General features: G+C 43.7%; 1 protein-coding gene and 1 long non-coding RNA gene across 2 annotated transcripts in view; one reads left to right on the plus strand and one right to left on the minus strand.

The window, feature by feature from the left end:
- Positions 1 to 3512, minus strand: part of LOC142072217 (uncharacterized) — a 56729-nt gene extending 53217 nt beyond the window's left edge. The window contains exon 1 of the long non-coding RNA XR_012668631.1: positions 3389 to 3512. This is a non-coding gene — a long non-coding RNA (uncharacterized LOC142072217). The remainder of the gene's footprint in view (positions 1 to 3388) is intronic.
- OLFM4 (olfactomedin 4) overlaps positions 1 to 16253 on the plus strand; it is a 31827-nt gene extending 15574 nt beyond the window's left edge. Inside the window, exons 4-6 of the mRNA XM_048831430.2 lie at positions 359 to 571; positions 1420 to 1573; positions 15081 to 16253. Coding sequence (XP_048687387.1) covers positions 359 to 571; positions 1420 to 1573; positions 15081 to 15883 — 1170 coding nt within the window. The 3' untranslated portion in view covers positions 15884 to 16253. The remainder of the gene's footprint in view (positions 1 to 358; positions 572 to 1419; positions 1574 to 15080) is intronic.
- Positions 16254 to 18301: the final 2048 nt, after the last annotated feature.

Below are 18301 nucleotides of genomic sequence, written 5' to 3' on the forward strand. Positions count from 1 at the left end.
GGACTTTAATTTGGGACTCTTGAGATTTATTTTGAGTTTGTTTTGTGAATCAACCTAGGTCCCAACAAGGGGTATTTTGACCCCAGAAAAAGAGTATGGAGTCTGCATAAGGGGCCCCGGACGCAGGTGCTGCAGGGTGACCTCTGGTCAAAAGGGGTTGCTCACAGTGTGGTTGCTCTTGTTACAGTAAGGAATAAAAAAGTGAAGATTGTGAATGAAATTCTGCCCTCAGTAATGCATAGGTGTAAATGAAGGCACAATTTGACAAATTTATAATTTAAATGCGTGTAATAAAGATGTCAAACATGCCTGTTATATTTGCTAAACTGAACTTGAAAATGTGCTTTTTTTTTTTTAGGTTAGCCAATATACCAAAGCAATTGAAATATATGAACAGAAAATCCGAAACCTCACCATCAAGGTGGAACATATGGAGTCGACCACTGTTTCTTATACTGAGCTGGACTTTCAGTTACTGAAACTGGAAATCAATGAAATGGAGAGACTGGTCACTCAGCTGAAATCCACACTTGTTGGAAGCAATGTGATTGTTGAACAACTATACGTGGAGGTAGAGTATGAGGGTTATTCTGCCATTCAGAAACATTCCGTTCTGTGTTACACCAGTGACATTTGGAATGTCTCTACTATTGTCAGTGCAGTCACTCTGGATTTAAATCGGTGTTAATTAAAGCAAATCTTGGCCTGAAGCATGTTTCTTCATATATGACAGAAAATGGCAATTTTTATCATTTGTGTGACTGAAAGCTAAAGTTCTTGGATTCTGCTATATTAAATAAATATGCTGTCTAAATTATTATAATATTAATTTATGGGCACCGATGCCTGAAAGCTCCTGTGCTCTACAAATATAATTTAAAAATTTTACTTATTAGGGTAGTAACCCAATCAATATAAAATCAAGAACTGGAAAAGACTCACACCTTCCCAATATTCAATAAATCAAATTTTCAAAGTTATCACTCACTCACCTGGAGTGAATAATTGCTTTTGATGGTAAGTAAAATATCATTAGTTTCTTCACTGTCCTCTTCAACATTAAATGAGCATGTGAGTAGATTATTCATCTGGGCAGGTAAAATTTCAAGACACATTTGCAAGGTTGAAATAATTTATAGGTAACAATTAATAATCGAGTAAGCCTTATTGGACATGTTTGGGTGATCTTTAGCATTATGGAATATGATTAGGTGCTAAAATCACAAACATTTTCTTGTGGTTACACACAGCCACATGATGTTTATGCTAAACCTGATGTTTATGCTTAAACATATTCTTGGGAACATTTCCTAAAACTTGTTCTGCAGCACCTGTTGTGAAATGATAAATCCAGCCTAAAATGTTTGTGAAATAAAGTTGACTGTAATTTAAAGTCATGCTGAATTTTTATTTCTCCAGATTAGGAATTTGACTCTCATGGTAAATGATCTGGAATCACTGGACAAAAACAATATCCTTGCAATCCGTCGAGAAATTGTGACTCTGCAGAATCGATTGAAGGAATGTGAAAAAGAAAGAAATCAAACCACTCCGCCCCCCTATTTCCCACCAGGTAAGCATTTCATGTATAGATCACATGAGAAGGGATGGGAGAAGTAGGAAGACGACTGAGTTAAATGAAATGACAATAAAGCACAGGTCCTGGAAAATTTGCCAAACATGTACTAACCTTTCAGCAACAGACTGGTATGAAAGATGAGAGCAGGAAACAAACACTTTCACATACTCTTATACTGTTTTTAAAGTGGAAAAAGTTGGAAAACAATACAAATGCAATGTTTTCCCCTTCTTCCAAACTCTCTTTTTGTGGTAAAATATAAGAACATAAGAACGGCCATATTGGGTCAGACCAAAGGTCCATCCAGTATCCTGTCTTCCAACAGTGGCCAGTGCAAAGTGTCCCAGAGGGAATGAACAGAACAGGTAATCATCAAGTGATCCCTCCACTATCGTCCATTCCCAGCTTCTGGCAAACAGAGGCTAGGGATACCATCCCTGCCCATCCTGGCTAATAGCCATTGATGGACCTATCCTCCGTGAATTTATCTAGTTCTGTTTTGAACCCTGTTATAGTCTTGGCCTTCACAACACCCTCTGGCAAGGAGTTCCACAGATTGACTGTTCGTTGTATGAAAAATACTTCTTTTTGTTTGTTTGAAATCTGCTGCCTATTAATTTCATTTGGTGACCCCTAGTTCTTGTGTTATGAGAAGAAATAAATATCACTTCCTTATTTACTTTCTCCACACCAGTCATGATTTTATAGTTCTCTATCATATCCCTCCTTAGTTGTCTTTTTTTCCAAGCTGAAAAGTCCCAGTCTTATTAAACTCTCCTCATATGGCAGACGCTCTTTACCCCTAATCATTTTCGTTGCTTTTTTCTGAACCTTTTCCAATTCCAGTATATCTTTTGTTGAGATGGGGTGACCACATCTGCACACAGTATTCAAGATGTGGGAGTACCATAGATTTATATAGAGGAAATATGATATTTTCTGTCTTATTATCTATTCCTTTCTTAATGATTGCCAACATTCTATTCATTTTTTTGACGGCTGCTGCACATTGAGTGGATGTTTTCAGAGAACTATCCACAATCACTCCAAGATCTCTTTCTTGAGTGGTAACAGCTAATTTAGACCCCATCATTTTATCTGTATAGTTGGGTTTATGTTTTAAATGTGCATTACTTTGCATTTATCAGCATTGAATTTCATCTGCCATTTTGTTGTCCAGTTAACCAGATTTGAGAGATATTTTTTCTGACTAGCTCTAATCATGGATAACTTCTGTGAAAGTGATCTGTGTCTTGTCAATGTTACTCTACTGCTGCTTGGGAAATTTGAGAAGCAGCTGATGCACTGGAGGAGTTTGTATGCAGACTCAAGAAGACAATATTGCATAGTTTACATTTTTCATTAATATGCAGAAATTTATTTTGAGCCATAAAGTCTAGAATCTTAGGGTGAAATCCTAGTTCCATTGAACTCAGTGGGAGTTTTGCCATTGTCTTTAATGGAGCCAGGATTTCACTCAGTTTTTTTTTTAAGAAAGTTTAAATTCTGTAGCAATTGATAGCTTTCCTTAAGGGAAAGCTTCCCAGTCACCAATGAGTAGGCAAGAGGATTTTTTAAGCACTGTAACTCCCTTGTATGCATTTTTATGACTTCTTTTTGCCAAATTATTCTAAAGCAGAAGATATTGAAATGTTCATAATACAATTGGGGAAGAAGACTGTTTTTTCACCTGTACCTAACAATTTGGCTAGCAAATCAGAGGTGAACCAGATGAATAACAAAAAGTTTGGAGAAACCTTTGAACAAAGCAGAGCACTTTCCACTATACAGATAGTGCACATATATTACCTGCCAGCACTTGCCTCCTACCATCTTCAGGTCAGTTATTTCAAGCTTCCCATTAGCAGGAAAGAGGAACTGGTGGAAGTAAGTGTTTTCCCTCTGCGGCCTCTTCAGGGTTTGCCAGCATTGCAGGCAGCCAGCGCAGTTTGTCTCTGATAGGAAAAATGAACAGCACCTTCTCGGTTAGGTCAGATGATGCGGGGGGATGGAGGAGGGGCTTATTTCAGGGTTGGTGCATCTCTTTCTGGTTGACTTGAATGTGACATGCCCGCAGGGCACCGCAGCTTTCTTAGCACCAGGAATGGCATGGAAGGCCAGATCCTCAGCTGACATAAGTTGCCGTAGCTCCATTGACTTTGGTTGGACTATGACAGTTTATACCAGTTAGGGACTTAGCTGATGACTTTTTTGATGGTTTCTGGGTGCAATTCCCCCATTGGCACAGAGGCTTCAGAAGGCTCCTACTGCAGTGGAACCTCAGTGGTTCTCTTGTTTGAGGGGTGTGTGAAGCTGTGGAGAGACCATAGAGAGGGACTCTGCATGTCTTGTGCATGGTAAGTTGCCATCAACTTCAAATAGCTCAAAACAAGGTTTGCTGGGAGTTTGGGAGCAGAGAGTGATTGTGATTTCTGGGTGTGCCATTACGGAGATCAAATGATAGTAAACCATGCTGAAGGGGAGTATATCAGTGCCATGGTTCGTACTTCAGCCCAAGACTGGAATAGCAACTGTGGAGAGCCTGGGAATTCGCCTGTCTGTTAGGAAGTGGAGCTGCTCAGCTACTACTGTGTAAATATCTAGATAGAGACAAAGATTCAGATCCCTGCTGTATAATTGACCACACAAAGCCTGCTTAGCCTGACATTGTTTGCATGGTGGGGAGGAAGGTGAGCAGATGAATTGCACTCTCTTTACAGTGGGTGCAATCTTTCATTTCATGCCCTATTGTTCAAAACTTTCTACAGCGATTGCACACAGTATAGTCCAGGGGTGGGCAACCTACGGCCTGGATCTGGCCCCTCAGGGCTTTGGATCCGGCCTGTGGGATTGCCCCCGTGGTGCCGCAGAAGTGGCTGGCACCACGTCCCTGGGGCCCCGGGGCGGGGAGAGGGCTCTGTGCATTGCCCTTGCCTCCAGGCACCGCCCCCTGCAGCTCCCATTGGCCGGGAACGGGGAACTGCGGCCAATGGGAGCTTCGGGGGACATACCTGGAGGCACAGCAAGGGCAGCGCGTGGAGCCCTGTGCTCCCCCACCCCAGGGGCCACACAGGGACGTGGTGACAGCCGCTTCCCAGAGCGGTGTGGCGTGGGGCCAGGGCAGGCATGCAGGCAGCCTACTCTGGCCCCGGTGTGCGCTGCTGCTTTAGGTAAGCGGCACCAGGCCAGAGCCTGAACCCCTCCTGCAACACGCCCCCCAACTCTCTGCCCTAAGCCCCCTGCCTGCACCTCGCACCCCTCCTACACTCCAACTCCCTTCCCTGAGCCCCCTGCTGCACCCTGCACCCCCGTGTACCCCAACTCCCTGCCCTGAGCCCCCTGCCGCACCCCACACTCCTCCTGCATCAACCCCCTTCCCTGAGCCTCCTCATACACTCTGCACCCCTCCTCTGCCACAATCCCTTGCCCTGAGCCCGTTCATGCACACCGCACCCCCTCCCACACCTCGCACTCCCTCCTGCACCCCAACCCCCTGCCCAGGCCCTGCATACTATTTCCCCACCCAGATGTGGCCCTCAGCCCAAAAAGTTTGCCCACCCCTGGTATAGTCCATTTCCTTAACAGAGAGAATGTGAGAGGGAGAGGTTGTTGTTTGGGAACAGGGGGCAAATAAGTGACTTTGTTGGATTTCCTGGATGGGTCCCTTTGGAGGATGCAAACGGTTGCTCACACTAGACTGTCAAAACTCCCTAACATGCCTTTAAGCAGTTACACACAGATTTCCAGACATTTCCTCCACAACCTTGATTCCTGTCAAACAACTTCCTCTGCTTTTGGCTCATACTATATTTATAATATTTGTATTACACTGACCCTTTGTCCTGTTTTCAGATCTGTTCCCCCCCCCCCTTCATATTTTGGTTGGGTAAAGCGGACTTGGGAGACTCTGAAAAATCCTTAACTTGTCTAGGGCGGGTTTAATTAAAGTTACTTGTTCTTGCAGTACTTTGGAATACAGCCCCTCAAACACTGCATCCCAAGGTGCTGCTCACTGACACGCTGTGTAGAGAGAGCAGGCCTATTCTCAAGCAACCTGTCAGAAAGAAAGTACTGTTCTCCATCTAGTCTGCTCTCTGACTGCAATTTTCTAGTGCATGGCCCAGTCCACGATAGGATTCAGTAAATGTGCTGATAATAAAAACTCATTACTTTTACCATGCCTGCAGCCGTTTCCAGCACCTCTGTCACTATTTACTGCCCCAAATTAGCAGAAACTTATCCAACCTTTTCCCATCCCTTTGACAAACTAAGGACTTGTCTCCACGGGCACTTTACAGCGCTGAAACTTTCTCGCTCAGGGGTGTGAAAAAACATCCCCTTGAGTGCTGCAGGTTTCAGCGCTGTAACGTGCCAGTGGAAACGGTGCGCCAGGGCTGGGAGCCGCGCTTCCAGCCCTGGTAGCTATTCCCCGTGTGGAGGTGGATTTTTAGAGCTCTCCCAGAGCTGGCCGCAGCAGCCCTTTAACGTTGCCAGTGAAGATGTGCCATGAATGACTGTCTCTCTTGTGTGTTGATTTCAACTGATTGCATCAGGGCAGGAGTACAGAGATAAATGTTCAGTGAGGGCTCAGCAACAGGCTCATTGTCACACTGGACTAAAATGATCTGGTAGTCAGCAGACAGTCATGAGCCAAATGAGACACTAACAGGCAAATGAAAAGGCAAAGCTGGTTTTCCCCCGCATTGTGCCTTCAGGGACTAATATACCAGACTGCAGGTTATTGGCAAACAGCTCTCACCAGGGTGGGGACATGGAATCAGCCTCTGTGGAAGCTCAGGCATCTCAGTCTGAGGGTTACACTGATTTCATGCACCCCGCCATCTAAATAAGGCTGGGGTGTAGGAAAATAAATGCCTATAGCTTGGTTGTCTTTTGGGGTAATGTAGTGGCACCAATTATCACTTGAAATGTTAATGCTTTAGTTATGGATATGTTAATTTAGAGCTGGACATTTCCATGGTGTTTGTACAAACACAGGTCCACTCCAGCAATCTGATCCAGGTGGGTGGATCTCTGTGCCCCTGATATCAATGGGAATCAATGTGGGTGTAAGGATCTGCCTGCCTGGGCTAGATTAGAGAAGTAGGACTAAAATGTAATATGTTCCCTTCCCCAGGGAGCTTACTATTTCTGGGTTGGATGGTGTCCCAAGCCTTTGGAAGAGGTGGCGCATTGCCGGGCTGCCCCAGGAGCAACACAGGAAAAATTGTGGTTCAAGGAGCCACACTTTCCCGTTCTGCCTTGTTCTTCAGGGGGCACAGGCAATGTTCCCTCTAATTTTTTCCATTCATGTGTGGAATGAATTTTGTTATGTGCACCAAATTATTGAGGTAATGTGTGGATGTATGCTCCCAGTAGAAACAAAAAACCTACATATAAGAATATTTTAAAAAAGTTACCATAGGGATAATTACTCCAGCCATTTTAGAACTCACTACTCAAAGAATTAAATGTAAGCGTAAGAGAGGAATAAAAATTATGAAATCAGTAAAAAAACTCAAATAACAGCACTTTGAAAGAATAAAATTACAGAGCCTATATGTGCATTGTAGGAGGTATTCAGAAGTAACAATAAGAACACCACAAGTATGTGTTGGGAGGTGTGTGTGTGTTTGTGAGAGAGAGAGAGACACACACACACACGTACTGCCCCTTTAAGTAGATCGGCACTCACCAGTCTGAACAGTCTGTGCTTGTTCAGACACAGCAGCAGCTGCCAGCAAGCTCTGTCCCACTTCTGAGCTCTGTCGTGTCACCCCCACCCCGCTCTGCAGAGATGGGATACAGGCAGGGGTGAAAGTAAGTCGAGTGACTTACCGGTACGCTGGGGCCAGCTCTGGCCCCCAGAAGGGGCGGGGCCTAGGGTGGAAGGGGCGGGGCTGAGAGGGTCAGAGCCAGCCCCAGCCCACCTGATAGGTAAGTGTCCCACCCCTCCTTCTCCTCACCCCTCCTTCTCTTCCTCCTCCCCTTCCCCCGCAACCAGGGTAGCAGCAGCAGCCCGGGGCTCTGGGGGCTATTTAAAGGGCCCGGAGCTCCCCTCTTCTACTGCTCCGGTCCTTTAATTAGCTGCCGGAGCCCTGGGGAAGTGGCGGGGCTCCAGGGGCTCCAGGAAGTGGCGGGGCTCCAGCTCCTTTAAAGGGTCGGAGCTCCAGCTGCCTCTGCTGCCCCAATCCTTTAAATAGCCCCCAGAGTCCTGGAGTAGCGGGGGCAGGGCTCCAGCAGCTATTTAAAAGGCCAGGGCAGTAGAAGCAGGGGAGCCCCGGGCCCTTTAAATAGCTGCCGGAGCACCGCTGCCGCTACCCCAGGGCTCCAGCAGCGGGGCTCTGGAGGCAATTTAAAGGGCCTGGGGCTCCAGCCACTGCTGGAAGCCCAAGGCCCTTTAAATTGCCCCCTGGGGAAGCCGGGCTGCCCCAGTACGGGGCCGGCTCTTGCTGGTATGCCGTACTGGCGCGTACCGGCTTACTTTCACCTCTGGATACAGGGGTGGTGGGGACGGGGACACCCTGACATCCTCCTCCTATCCCTCCCACTGCTCTGCACAGGAAGCAAGAGGCTCCCGGGAGCAGCTGGCCAGGGGCTCCAAGGCAGAGGGTAGGAGCAGCGCTGCAGTGGGGGGAAGGGGGCACCTAAAGTGCGCGGAACTTGACAGACTGCTGGGCGGCTGCCTGGCTGTGCAGCTTAGAGGGAACTATGGGCACAAGGATATCAATTCACTGCTGTCACAACCCCCAACCTGCCAGCTTAGCTGTGGTGACTGGCCCACTGGGGCTATGGGGCCATGGCTTCCCGCCTCTCCATGCTCACTCCTCTGCCCCTCAGAAGTGGGTTAGCAAGTAGACATGCAGCGCCACTTCCCCCTGGGCATCCTGATCCAAAGTCTGGGTAGCCTGTGTGGGGGAATAAAGCGTATGTGTTTTCTTAGCTCCCTCTACCTTATTTCCCCACATGAACATGCAGCCCATCTCTGAAAAAGAGACAAGACAGAGCTTTAGGCCTGGGACTTCAATGATCAGAGGCCTAACACAGTAAAAAAGGAGTTAAAAATGCTAAAGTCTGAATAATTCATATGGATTTATTTCAAGTGCCGCCCAATATTTACAAAATGACATGACACTTTGTTTCTTTTGTGTATCTTTTTCCATAAGATCCAAACAGGAAGGCAGGTTAAGATTAAACAAACAACAATGAGTTCCTCTGAACCTGTGCAGAAGACAGATAACCCACCCTGACTACCACAGAGCTGGTTTTTTAAACTGTTTCTGGGAGAATTTTCAAAAATCAAATATCCACTGTATGGAACCTCACACAATTTCTCATGTCATTAAACTGAACATGCTTCTAACCTTATTTTAATAATTCATGCATGGTTTCATAAATAAGAAACAAACAAGTGTTCAGCAGAGAGATCTCTTTAAGGGAAGAAATAATAATTTATTATTTCTTTTGTAAGAAAAGGTCTCTCTGCTGAACACGTTTTTTTATTTATGAAACTGCATATGAATTATTAAAATAAAGCTGGATTGGGTTCAGTTTAATGACATGAAAACTTATTTGAGGTTGCATATATATGAGTTTAGTAGTACCTCAGTACCAGCAATATTATTTGGAACAAATCACAGATTTATAGAGGCACTTAATAACCATTTAAAAATAAGATTGCTGTGAGTTAAGTTCAGTAATAGATTCAATATGTCAACAGTTAAGAACAAACTATAATGCCGGAGGCAGCGATACACAATAGAGATATAAGGCAAATGGCTCAAATTGATTTATGGCGTTGGCAGGCTGCAAGCCACTGTGCATCATCATCCGCGTTATCTTTCTTGCACTGCGTTAGCTGAGGTATGAGCACCTCCAAACATCAGTATGTGTGCCAAGTACTGAGGCCATGTTATTAGCCATGCTAATTGTCGTTTGTAGAGCTACCGCCTGCCCGGCTATACGTGCCTGCATTGTGTTCTATATCTGGAAATGAGGTCTCCGGTCTCAGCGGTCCATTCCCAGTCAGTAAAGCACTTAAGCACGTGTTTAACTTCTTTGCCGAATCTGAGCCTAGAATGCTGATTTGCTGTAATTGGAGCGTTATTTGGTAGTGTTTTTCAACAAGGGAGCAAAACCCTGGGCTACACCATCTTCTAGCAGTGTGTCCTCAGAGCAGAAGATTGATCGGGGGAAGTTACAGTGGCACAGAATGGCTGTAATCTCTAGCCAACCATGCCCCACAAATGGCTGGTGCTGACCAATAAGGGGCATGACCCAGGTGGCCAGGGGAGGCAGCAATTCAGCACAGCCTCTCTGCAGCTTCCATCAGCAGGGCTCCACAGAAGCCCCGGGAAGAAATGAAATCTGCTTCCCACCCCCAGCAGTGAGGGCAGTGAGTGAATTCCTGATCCCCACATGCTTTGGCACCAGGGATCAGGCTGGGGTAGGGAGGTGTGAGAAAAGATGTACAACAGAAGAAAGGAGACAATGGAGCTTAGGAAAGGTGGAAAGACAAAAGCAAGTGAGACATGGTGAGTTTCACTGAAAAAACCATATTTCATAGACTGCCACAAATGTTACAATTACAGTTAAATGCACATTAACATTGGATTCTGTAGATGTTACCAATAGTTAAACTGAAAGGCCACAAAGATACAGTCCTGCCTCTATGGCGGTGCATCCTTCTAGCTAGATGCTGATAAATCATCCCTGCCAGGGATGACTTTGATCCCTCTATTTCTGAACAAGAAATGTTTTGCATTTGCAAGTGTAACGCCGACAGACCCCGGTCATTGGTGGACAGGATCGAACCTGGGACCTCTGGAGCTTAGTGCATGAACCTCTACAGCATACGCTAAAAGCCAACGGGCTGTTAGCTCAGGCTGTAGAGCAGACTCATTTTATTTCTCCCTCTAAGTGGTCTCAGTGCCACTAGGTGGGACAGAACACCACACCCAGAAGGTGTGTGGGTTACATACTTCCCCTAGCTGAGGAAGCACGTCCCAAGCTTCAGAGTCTTTCCAGTTGAAATCCTGGACAAGCCCCAACTTGTAACGTGGACAGATCCCAATCATCAGGAGGCAGGATCGAACCGGGGATCTCTGGAGCTCAGTGTATGAGCCTCTACCATATGATCTAAATGCCAACTGCTTGTTAGCTAAGGTTGTAGAGCAGACTCATTTAACTCTCTCTCTACGTGGTCTCGGGTGCCACTAGATGAGATGGAACACCATACCCAGGAGGTGTGTGGGTTACACAAGCACCAGTTTTCTCCAAGTGGCAGGTGTGTTCCAATCATTTCCCAGGGAGAGCATCTTCAGACTGACCACAAGGGGTTCTCCCTCCTCTGCACATTGCTTTGTATATTGTGGACTGTTCAGAAGATGTTTCTGGCCAAAGGAACCTGCTCGTCTGAGCCTGTCAGTGTTCCCTATTCTGCTCCACAGGTGCTCTTCAACCCTCCTTAAAGGGGACCAGCTTTAGGTATGAAAGCATAGTTCTGTCTTTGTTATCTCTGTTCTCAGTGCTAATAAGGGGGTGATGGTGTTATTTGTGCTGTGGCCTCTTCTCTATTTGGAATAGACTAAGACCAGCAACTCTTTTCACAAAGGCTTGCAAACAGCCATCAAATGATATTCACTGAAAAGATAAAATATAAGTGACTTGTGTTAAAAACACCCCCTCCACCAGAGCACGTGCAGCCTCTGCCCTGATCTAGGTGTTTATGATGTCATTAGCTGTTGCCGTGAATTGATCAATTAATAGAAACATGAAACTTGGCAGATAAAATTTCCTTCACCTCTAAGAGGAAGGGAGCATTATCTAGCGGTGAAAGCACCTGAGTTAGGAAATGTTTGTTCCATTCCTGGCATTGCCACTCACTTGTTGTGTGACCTTATATAAGTCACTTGGCATCTGTGTCTCAGATGACCATATTTTTAAAGGAAAAAGAAACCTGGCACATGTACATGCTGACATCTTTTAGGGCTGCAAAGAGTCAGACAAAAGGATACTTTTATTTTAAAGTGTGCTGGTGTCACCACTGCCAGCTTCTGACTCAGAGAGACATGCATATTTTGGAGTGGAGGATTTTTTCAATTTTTAAATCAGCTTCTGTACCAAATGGCTGTAGGATAGCTAATGTGACGCAATTTTAAAAAAGGGCGCCAGAGGTGACCCTGGCAATTACAGACCAGTAAGCCTGACTTCAGTACAGGGCAAACTGGTTGAAACTATAGTAAAGAACAAAATTGTCAGACACATAGATTAACATAATTTGTTGGGGAATAGTCAACATGGTTTTTGTAAAGGGAAATCATGCCTCACCAATCTACAAGAATTCTTTGAGGGGGTTGTCAAGGTTCCTTCCCACTCTGAAGTCTAGGGTACAGCTGTGGGGACCTGCATGAAAACCTCCAAAGCTTACTTTTACCAGCTTAGGTTAAAACTTCCCCAAGGTACAAACTATTTTACCCTTTGCCCCTGGACTTCCACTGCCACCACCAAACTTTATCTGGGTTCCTGAGAAAACATAGTTTGGACATGTCTTTCCCCCCAAAATCCTCCCAACCCTGGCACCCCACTTCCTGGGGAAGGTTTGGTAAAAATCCTCACCAATTTGCATAGATGACCACAGACCCAAACCCTTGGATCTTAGGGCAATGAAAAAGCATTCAGTTTCCTTAGAAGAAGATTTTTAATAGAAGTAAAAAAGAATCACCTCTGTAAAATCAGGATAGTGAATACCTTACAGGGTAATTAGATTCAAAACATAGAGAATCCCTCTAGGCAAAACCTTAAGTTACAAAAAAGACACACAGACAGAAATATTCATTCTATTCAGCACAGCTATTTTCTCAGGCATTTAAAGAAATCATAATCTAACACATACCTAGCTAGATTACTTACTAAGTTCTAAGACTCCATTCCTGTTCTGTCCCCAGCAAAAGCATCACACAGACAGACACAGACCCTTTGTTTTTCTCCTTCCTCCCAGCTTTTGAAAGTATCTTGTCTCCTCATTGGTCATTTTGGTCAGGTGCCAGCGAGGTTACCTTTAGCTTCTTAACCCTTTACAGGTGAGAGGATTTTTCCTCTGGCCAGGAGGGATTTTAAAGGGATTTACTCTTCCCTTTATATTTATGACAGGGGTCAACAAGCATGTGGATAAGGGGGATCCAGTGGATATAGTATATTTAGATTTTCAGAAAGCCTTTGACAAGGTCCCTCCTCAAAGCCTCTTGAGCAAAGTAAGCAGTCATGGGATAAGAGGGAAGGTTCTCTCATGTATTGGTAACTGGTTAACAGATAGGAAACAAGGGGTAGGAATAAATGGTCAGTTTTCAGAATGGGGAGAGGTAAATTGTGGTGTCCCCCAGGGGTCTGTACTGGGCCCAGTCCTATTGAACATATTGATAAATGAGCTGGTAAAAAGGGTAAACAGTGAGGTGGCAAAATTTGCAGATGATATAAAACTACTCAGGATAGTTAAGTCCCAGGAAGACTGCGAAGAGCTACAGAAGGATCTCTCAAAACTGGATGACTGGGCAACAAAATGGCAGATGAAATTCAGTGTTGATAAATGCAAAGTAATACACATTGGAAAACATAAACCCAACTATACATATAAAATGTTGGGGTCTAAATTAGCAGTTACCACTCAAGAAAGAGATCTTGGAGTTATTGTGGAGAATTCTCTGAAAACAACCACTCAATGTGAAGCGGCAGTCAAAAAAGTGAACAGAATGCTGGCAATCATTAAGAAAGGTATAGCTAATAAGACAGAAAATATCATATTGCCTCTATATGCATCTATGGTATGCCCACATCTTGAATACTGCATGCAGATGTTGTCGCCCCATCTCAAAAAAGATATATTGGAATTGGAAAAGGTTCAGAAAAGAGCAACAAAAATGATTAGGGGTATGGAGCGTCTGCCATATGAGGAGAGATTAATAAGACGAGGACTTTTCAACTTGGAAACAAGATGACTAAGGGGGGAATATAATAGAGAATTATAAAATCATGACTGTTGTAGAGAAAGTAAATAAGGAAATGTTATTTACACCTTCTCATAACACAAGAACTAGGGGTCACCAAACGAAATTAATTTTAAGGCAGCAGGTTTCAAACAAACAAAAGGAAGTATTTGTCACACAACGAACAATCAATCTGTGGATCTCCTTGCCAGAGGGTGTTGTGAAGGCCAAGACTATAACAGCGTTCAAAAAAGAACTAGATAAATTCATGGCTATTAGCCAGGATGGGCAGGGATGGTGTCCCTAGCCTCTGTATGCCAGAAGCTGGGAATGGGCTATAGTGGAGGGATCAATTGATGATTACCTGTTCTGTTCATTCCCTCTGGGGCACCTGGCATTGGTCACTGTCGGAAGACAGGATACTGGGCTAGATGGACTTTTGGTCTGACCCCATATGGCTGTTCTTATGTTCTTATGTTCCAATAATGTCGTGGTCTGCGTTCATTGTGAAACATTGAACAAAGTGTCACCAACAGTCGCTTTGAGCAAAAGAGTGGCTTTGAGCAAAGGAATAGCTTTGATAGCGTTCATTCAAGTTCTCATCATTCCAGACATTGTTCATTCCACTGAATGCTCATTCCACTGGGCTGTTTGTTCTAGGTAAATAGTGCAAATTCTACTCAGCATAGCAATACATCTTGAACAAGCATTGTGTAGCTATAAAAAAACCAAACATTTTGGCTGATGAAATGAAAAACACTGGCTATTTCAAGCTCCTGAAGCTCCTGGGTCATCGTAAAAAACACCAGGACTGTTACCTCACATGTAAACTGGGGATATTTAACACCAGCTCACAGAGCTGTTGTAAGGCTGTGCTCATTAATGTCTGAATTGCTTTGAGAGCCTCAGGTGGAAGGCACTGTGATGTATTGTTTTTAAGTGGTGATTTTGACAGCAGCCTGCTAATCTGAAATGAGCCTCTAGAACTAGTGCTGCTATTTCTCCCTCCAACTTCTAAAATTCATTGTTGTATAGTGAGACAAGATGTCCCATTTTCTTGTTTCCTATATTCCCAGAACTATGCTCTACTAAAGGAGCAAAGGACCTAAAATGCTTCTGAAATTGTATTTTCTATGTGATTTCCCAGCCCATCGGGTTGGAAAGCATAGAATAGGTGGAAACAGAAAACTGATCACTTATCTAAGCTGATCACTTATTTACTGCAAGTGAGTACTGACTGAAAACAGAGGTCCCTATAATTTGTTGCTGGATTGTCGGCTATTTTTTCAGTATGACCCCCATTCTAGTGGTATGGGGCTTTGACCTCTGTATCTCAGTCAGACTGGAACAGCTACAGTAATGACATCCATGCGCTATTTACACGGTGCAAAGCAAATCTTTGACAAAGATATGTATGTATTTCTGTTCTTGCAACAAAGCTGATTCTTATAAAGCACACACTGTAATCTTCTCCTCTAATCATGCCATTTGAAAAGCCTGCATTTTCTTTTTGCTTACAGGTAGCTGTGGTCATGGTGGAATTGTGAATATCAGCCAGCCCTATATTGTACAGCTGAACTGGAGAGGATTTTCCTTCAAATATGGTGCCTGGGGTCGGGATTACTCTCTTCAGACCCCAGAGAAGGACCTGTACTGGGTTGCACCTTTGAACACAGAAGGGAGAGTCTTGGAATATTACAGACTTCACGATTCCTATGATGATTTGCTGCTATTCAAAAATGCTAGAGATAAAAGAATTACCTACGGGGAAGGCAGTGGCACTGCAGTTTACAATAATTTCATGTACTATAATATATATAATTCAAGAGATATGGGCAAGCTTGATTTAAACACAAACACATTAACTGTGAGGAAAACTCTGCCCAATGCTGCTTATGGTAACCGTTTCTCTTATGCTGGTGTTGGGTGGCAAGATATGGACTTTGCTGTGGATGAAAGTGGATTATGGGTAATTTATTCAACTGAAGAAAGCACAGGTAACATTGTGATTAGCAAACTCAATGAGACCACACTTGATGTGCTCCATACTTGGAAAACAAGGCAGTACAAGCCATCTGTTTCCAACACTTTCATCATATGTGGTGTTCTATATGCCACACGACCTATCAACACTAGGGAAGAGGAAATATTTTACACGTATGACACCAACACCAAACAGGAAGGTAAAATTAACATCATTATGGACAAAATGTTAGAAACAGTTCAGAGTATCAACTATAACCCCTCAGACCATATCTTGTATGTTTACAATAATGGCTACCTTGTTAAATACAATCTGATTTTTCAACCTGTGTTACACTGATATGAATAAACTTAACAGCTAGAGATCATAGAAAGTCCCATTTTATATCCCTGTGGAAAATGTTAATGTTAGATTAGGATCTAATCCTACCAAGAATAGCTACTGGGCATAGGGTTTATTACCATGAGCTTTCCCATTGAAGGGATTACTTACACTATAACCTCTATGCCTGGTAATAACTAATTGCAAAACTGGGTTCTTAGTTTTTTAACTGGTGTTTAGCTACAATGGTGACAGGTGTACTAGAAATGCCTCTGCTGTAAAGATAAATAGATGACTTACTGATGGACAGAACATGCATAGCAATAGGCTCACACACTGATGTGCATTTGGAGGAATGTCTGTATTTGAATAAAACATGGAAACTGAACTGCTGTTTTGTCATCATTGCTCAGAGTATGGAAGGCCATAAATATATTAAACACTGGCCTCAAATAATTACTAAAAGATTAAAATTAGAGGAGAATTAAGACTTGATCTTTAAAGAGCAGACAATTGGTTAAGATGAAGCTATGGAAACGGTTGCCATGGCGCCTTCCTTGCAACCCATCAATATATTTTAGATGGTAGGGCTCCAATGCACTACTTTCCTAAAGTTGCACTCCAGGGAATAAAAATCATACCCATTTTTGGATGGTTGCATTTTCTTAGCACTGAGTCCTGGGAGCCTGAGCCATAGCCCACTAAAAGCAACAGAAAGAGTTCCATTGACTTGAATAGTCTCTGGCAGTTCCTTGGTGTAGGCCATATGCTGCAGTAGAACAGAAACTATGCCACCCTGCATACTTCCATTTAGCCATTTGGCAGTCTGCAATTTACTGTGACCTGCATTAGCATTTTTCAAAAACACTCTGAAAACAAGGAGCCAAAATTCATTTCCAGTATAACTCCATTGGCTTCAATTATTTTACATTGGGGGGTGAATCTGGCACATGATCTGTCAGTTACAGAATACTGAAGTTAGGACAAAATCAGTCATATGATCTTTATTTTTAAAATGCCACAAAATATTTTTTTATCAATATCTGTACTGTAATCATGTCAGAAATACTGACATGTACAATCGTGAAAATGCAGTGAATGTTTGCTGGTTTTATTTTATTAATATTATTTTTGTTTTCTTATAATCTGGATCAGTAGATGGGAGTGATTAATTTTTGTTTAATAAAGTGTTCTAAAAAATCTAAACCCTATAGTTATTTCAGTCATTGTGCGACAGCTGGGAAACTTTTGGGATGCAGCAAAAAGCCAGCTTGACCAAACAATATTGGAAACAGAGATCATCACACTCCTTTGGATTTAGAGTGTTTAAATACTCCTGGAACAACATAAAGGTGTGAATCAATATGTCAGTAACTAGATAAGGGACTTTATTTCCACCCATTGAAATATGTTCATCGGTTAGATTAACATTCTCCACCAAACTGAGATGTTACTTGAGAGGTCTGAGGCTGATGACCCATCTTTAAGTCAGGTGCTGCTATTTACCAGGTATCTGCATCTGTTTCCCGAAAATGTGTGAAATAAATTTGAAAGCCAGCCATCACCGGCACAGTAATCTGATCTATGAGCATGGGCCTATAAGGAATTCACACTAGCCCAACCGAGGGTTTGTTTAAAAATAAAAAAGCTAATAGAGAACAGAATATTTCTTGCTTCACATTTTTTGGGGCGGCGAACCAATAATTCCCAAGGGTTGCCCTATTCAAAGGCATAAAAGGTATCTCTATATGGCATCACATTTTAAGGAGCAATTTGGGGCTAGATCCACAAAGAGGACTTAGGTTCAGTGTTGCAACACCTAACTTTAGGTCCCCTGCCACTTACTGGAATCTTCAGCCCTGACTCAGGTGCACAGGCTCCCCATAAATGTATGCAGAGATTTAGGCACCTAACAATGAGATTCACAGAAGCTGAGTGGGATGCTGCTTAAGATAGCCAGTAGCAAATGCTGAGTAGAGGGTTGGCCTCAAGTCCTCTTAATGCTACTTGGGATTCACAGCTGTGAACCCTCTCCTGGAATTAGGTGCTTAACTCAGGTCAGCCCTGTGTGAAGGGGGGAAATTGGAGGTCGAGATGCCCTTTTTATACACAGTATTTAAAGCATTCAGCTTGGATGTGGGAGATCAGGGTTCAAATCCCCACTCTTCTTGTGTCAGAGCAAGCACTTGACCCCCTGGGCCTTTCACTGCCCAAGTGAGTATGCTAAGTGCTGGGCTACAGGGAACTCTGAAGTGGGTCAGGGGAGGGGCTTTCTCAATCTCACCTGTTGAAGCTGCTTCGCTTTGTATGAAATACTTCAATAGTCAGTGGGCCAAAGAGTAGTCAGAATGGCTATAGCAGAGGGATTACAGTATCTAGTTTACAGACCCAAGTTCTAGTCCTGCACCAATGACTGTTTAAACCTGGAACATTTCT

Source organism: Caretta caretta, chromosome 1, assembly GCF_965140235.1.
Source record: "Caretta caretta isolate rCarCar2 chromosome 1, rCarCar1.hap1, whole genome shotgun sequence".
Lineage (NCBI taxonomy): Eukaryota > Metazoa > Chordata > Testudines > Cheloniidae > Caretta > Caretta caretta.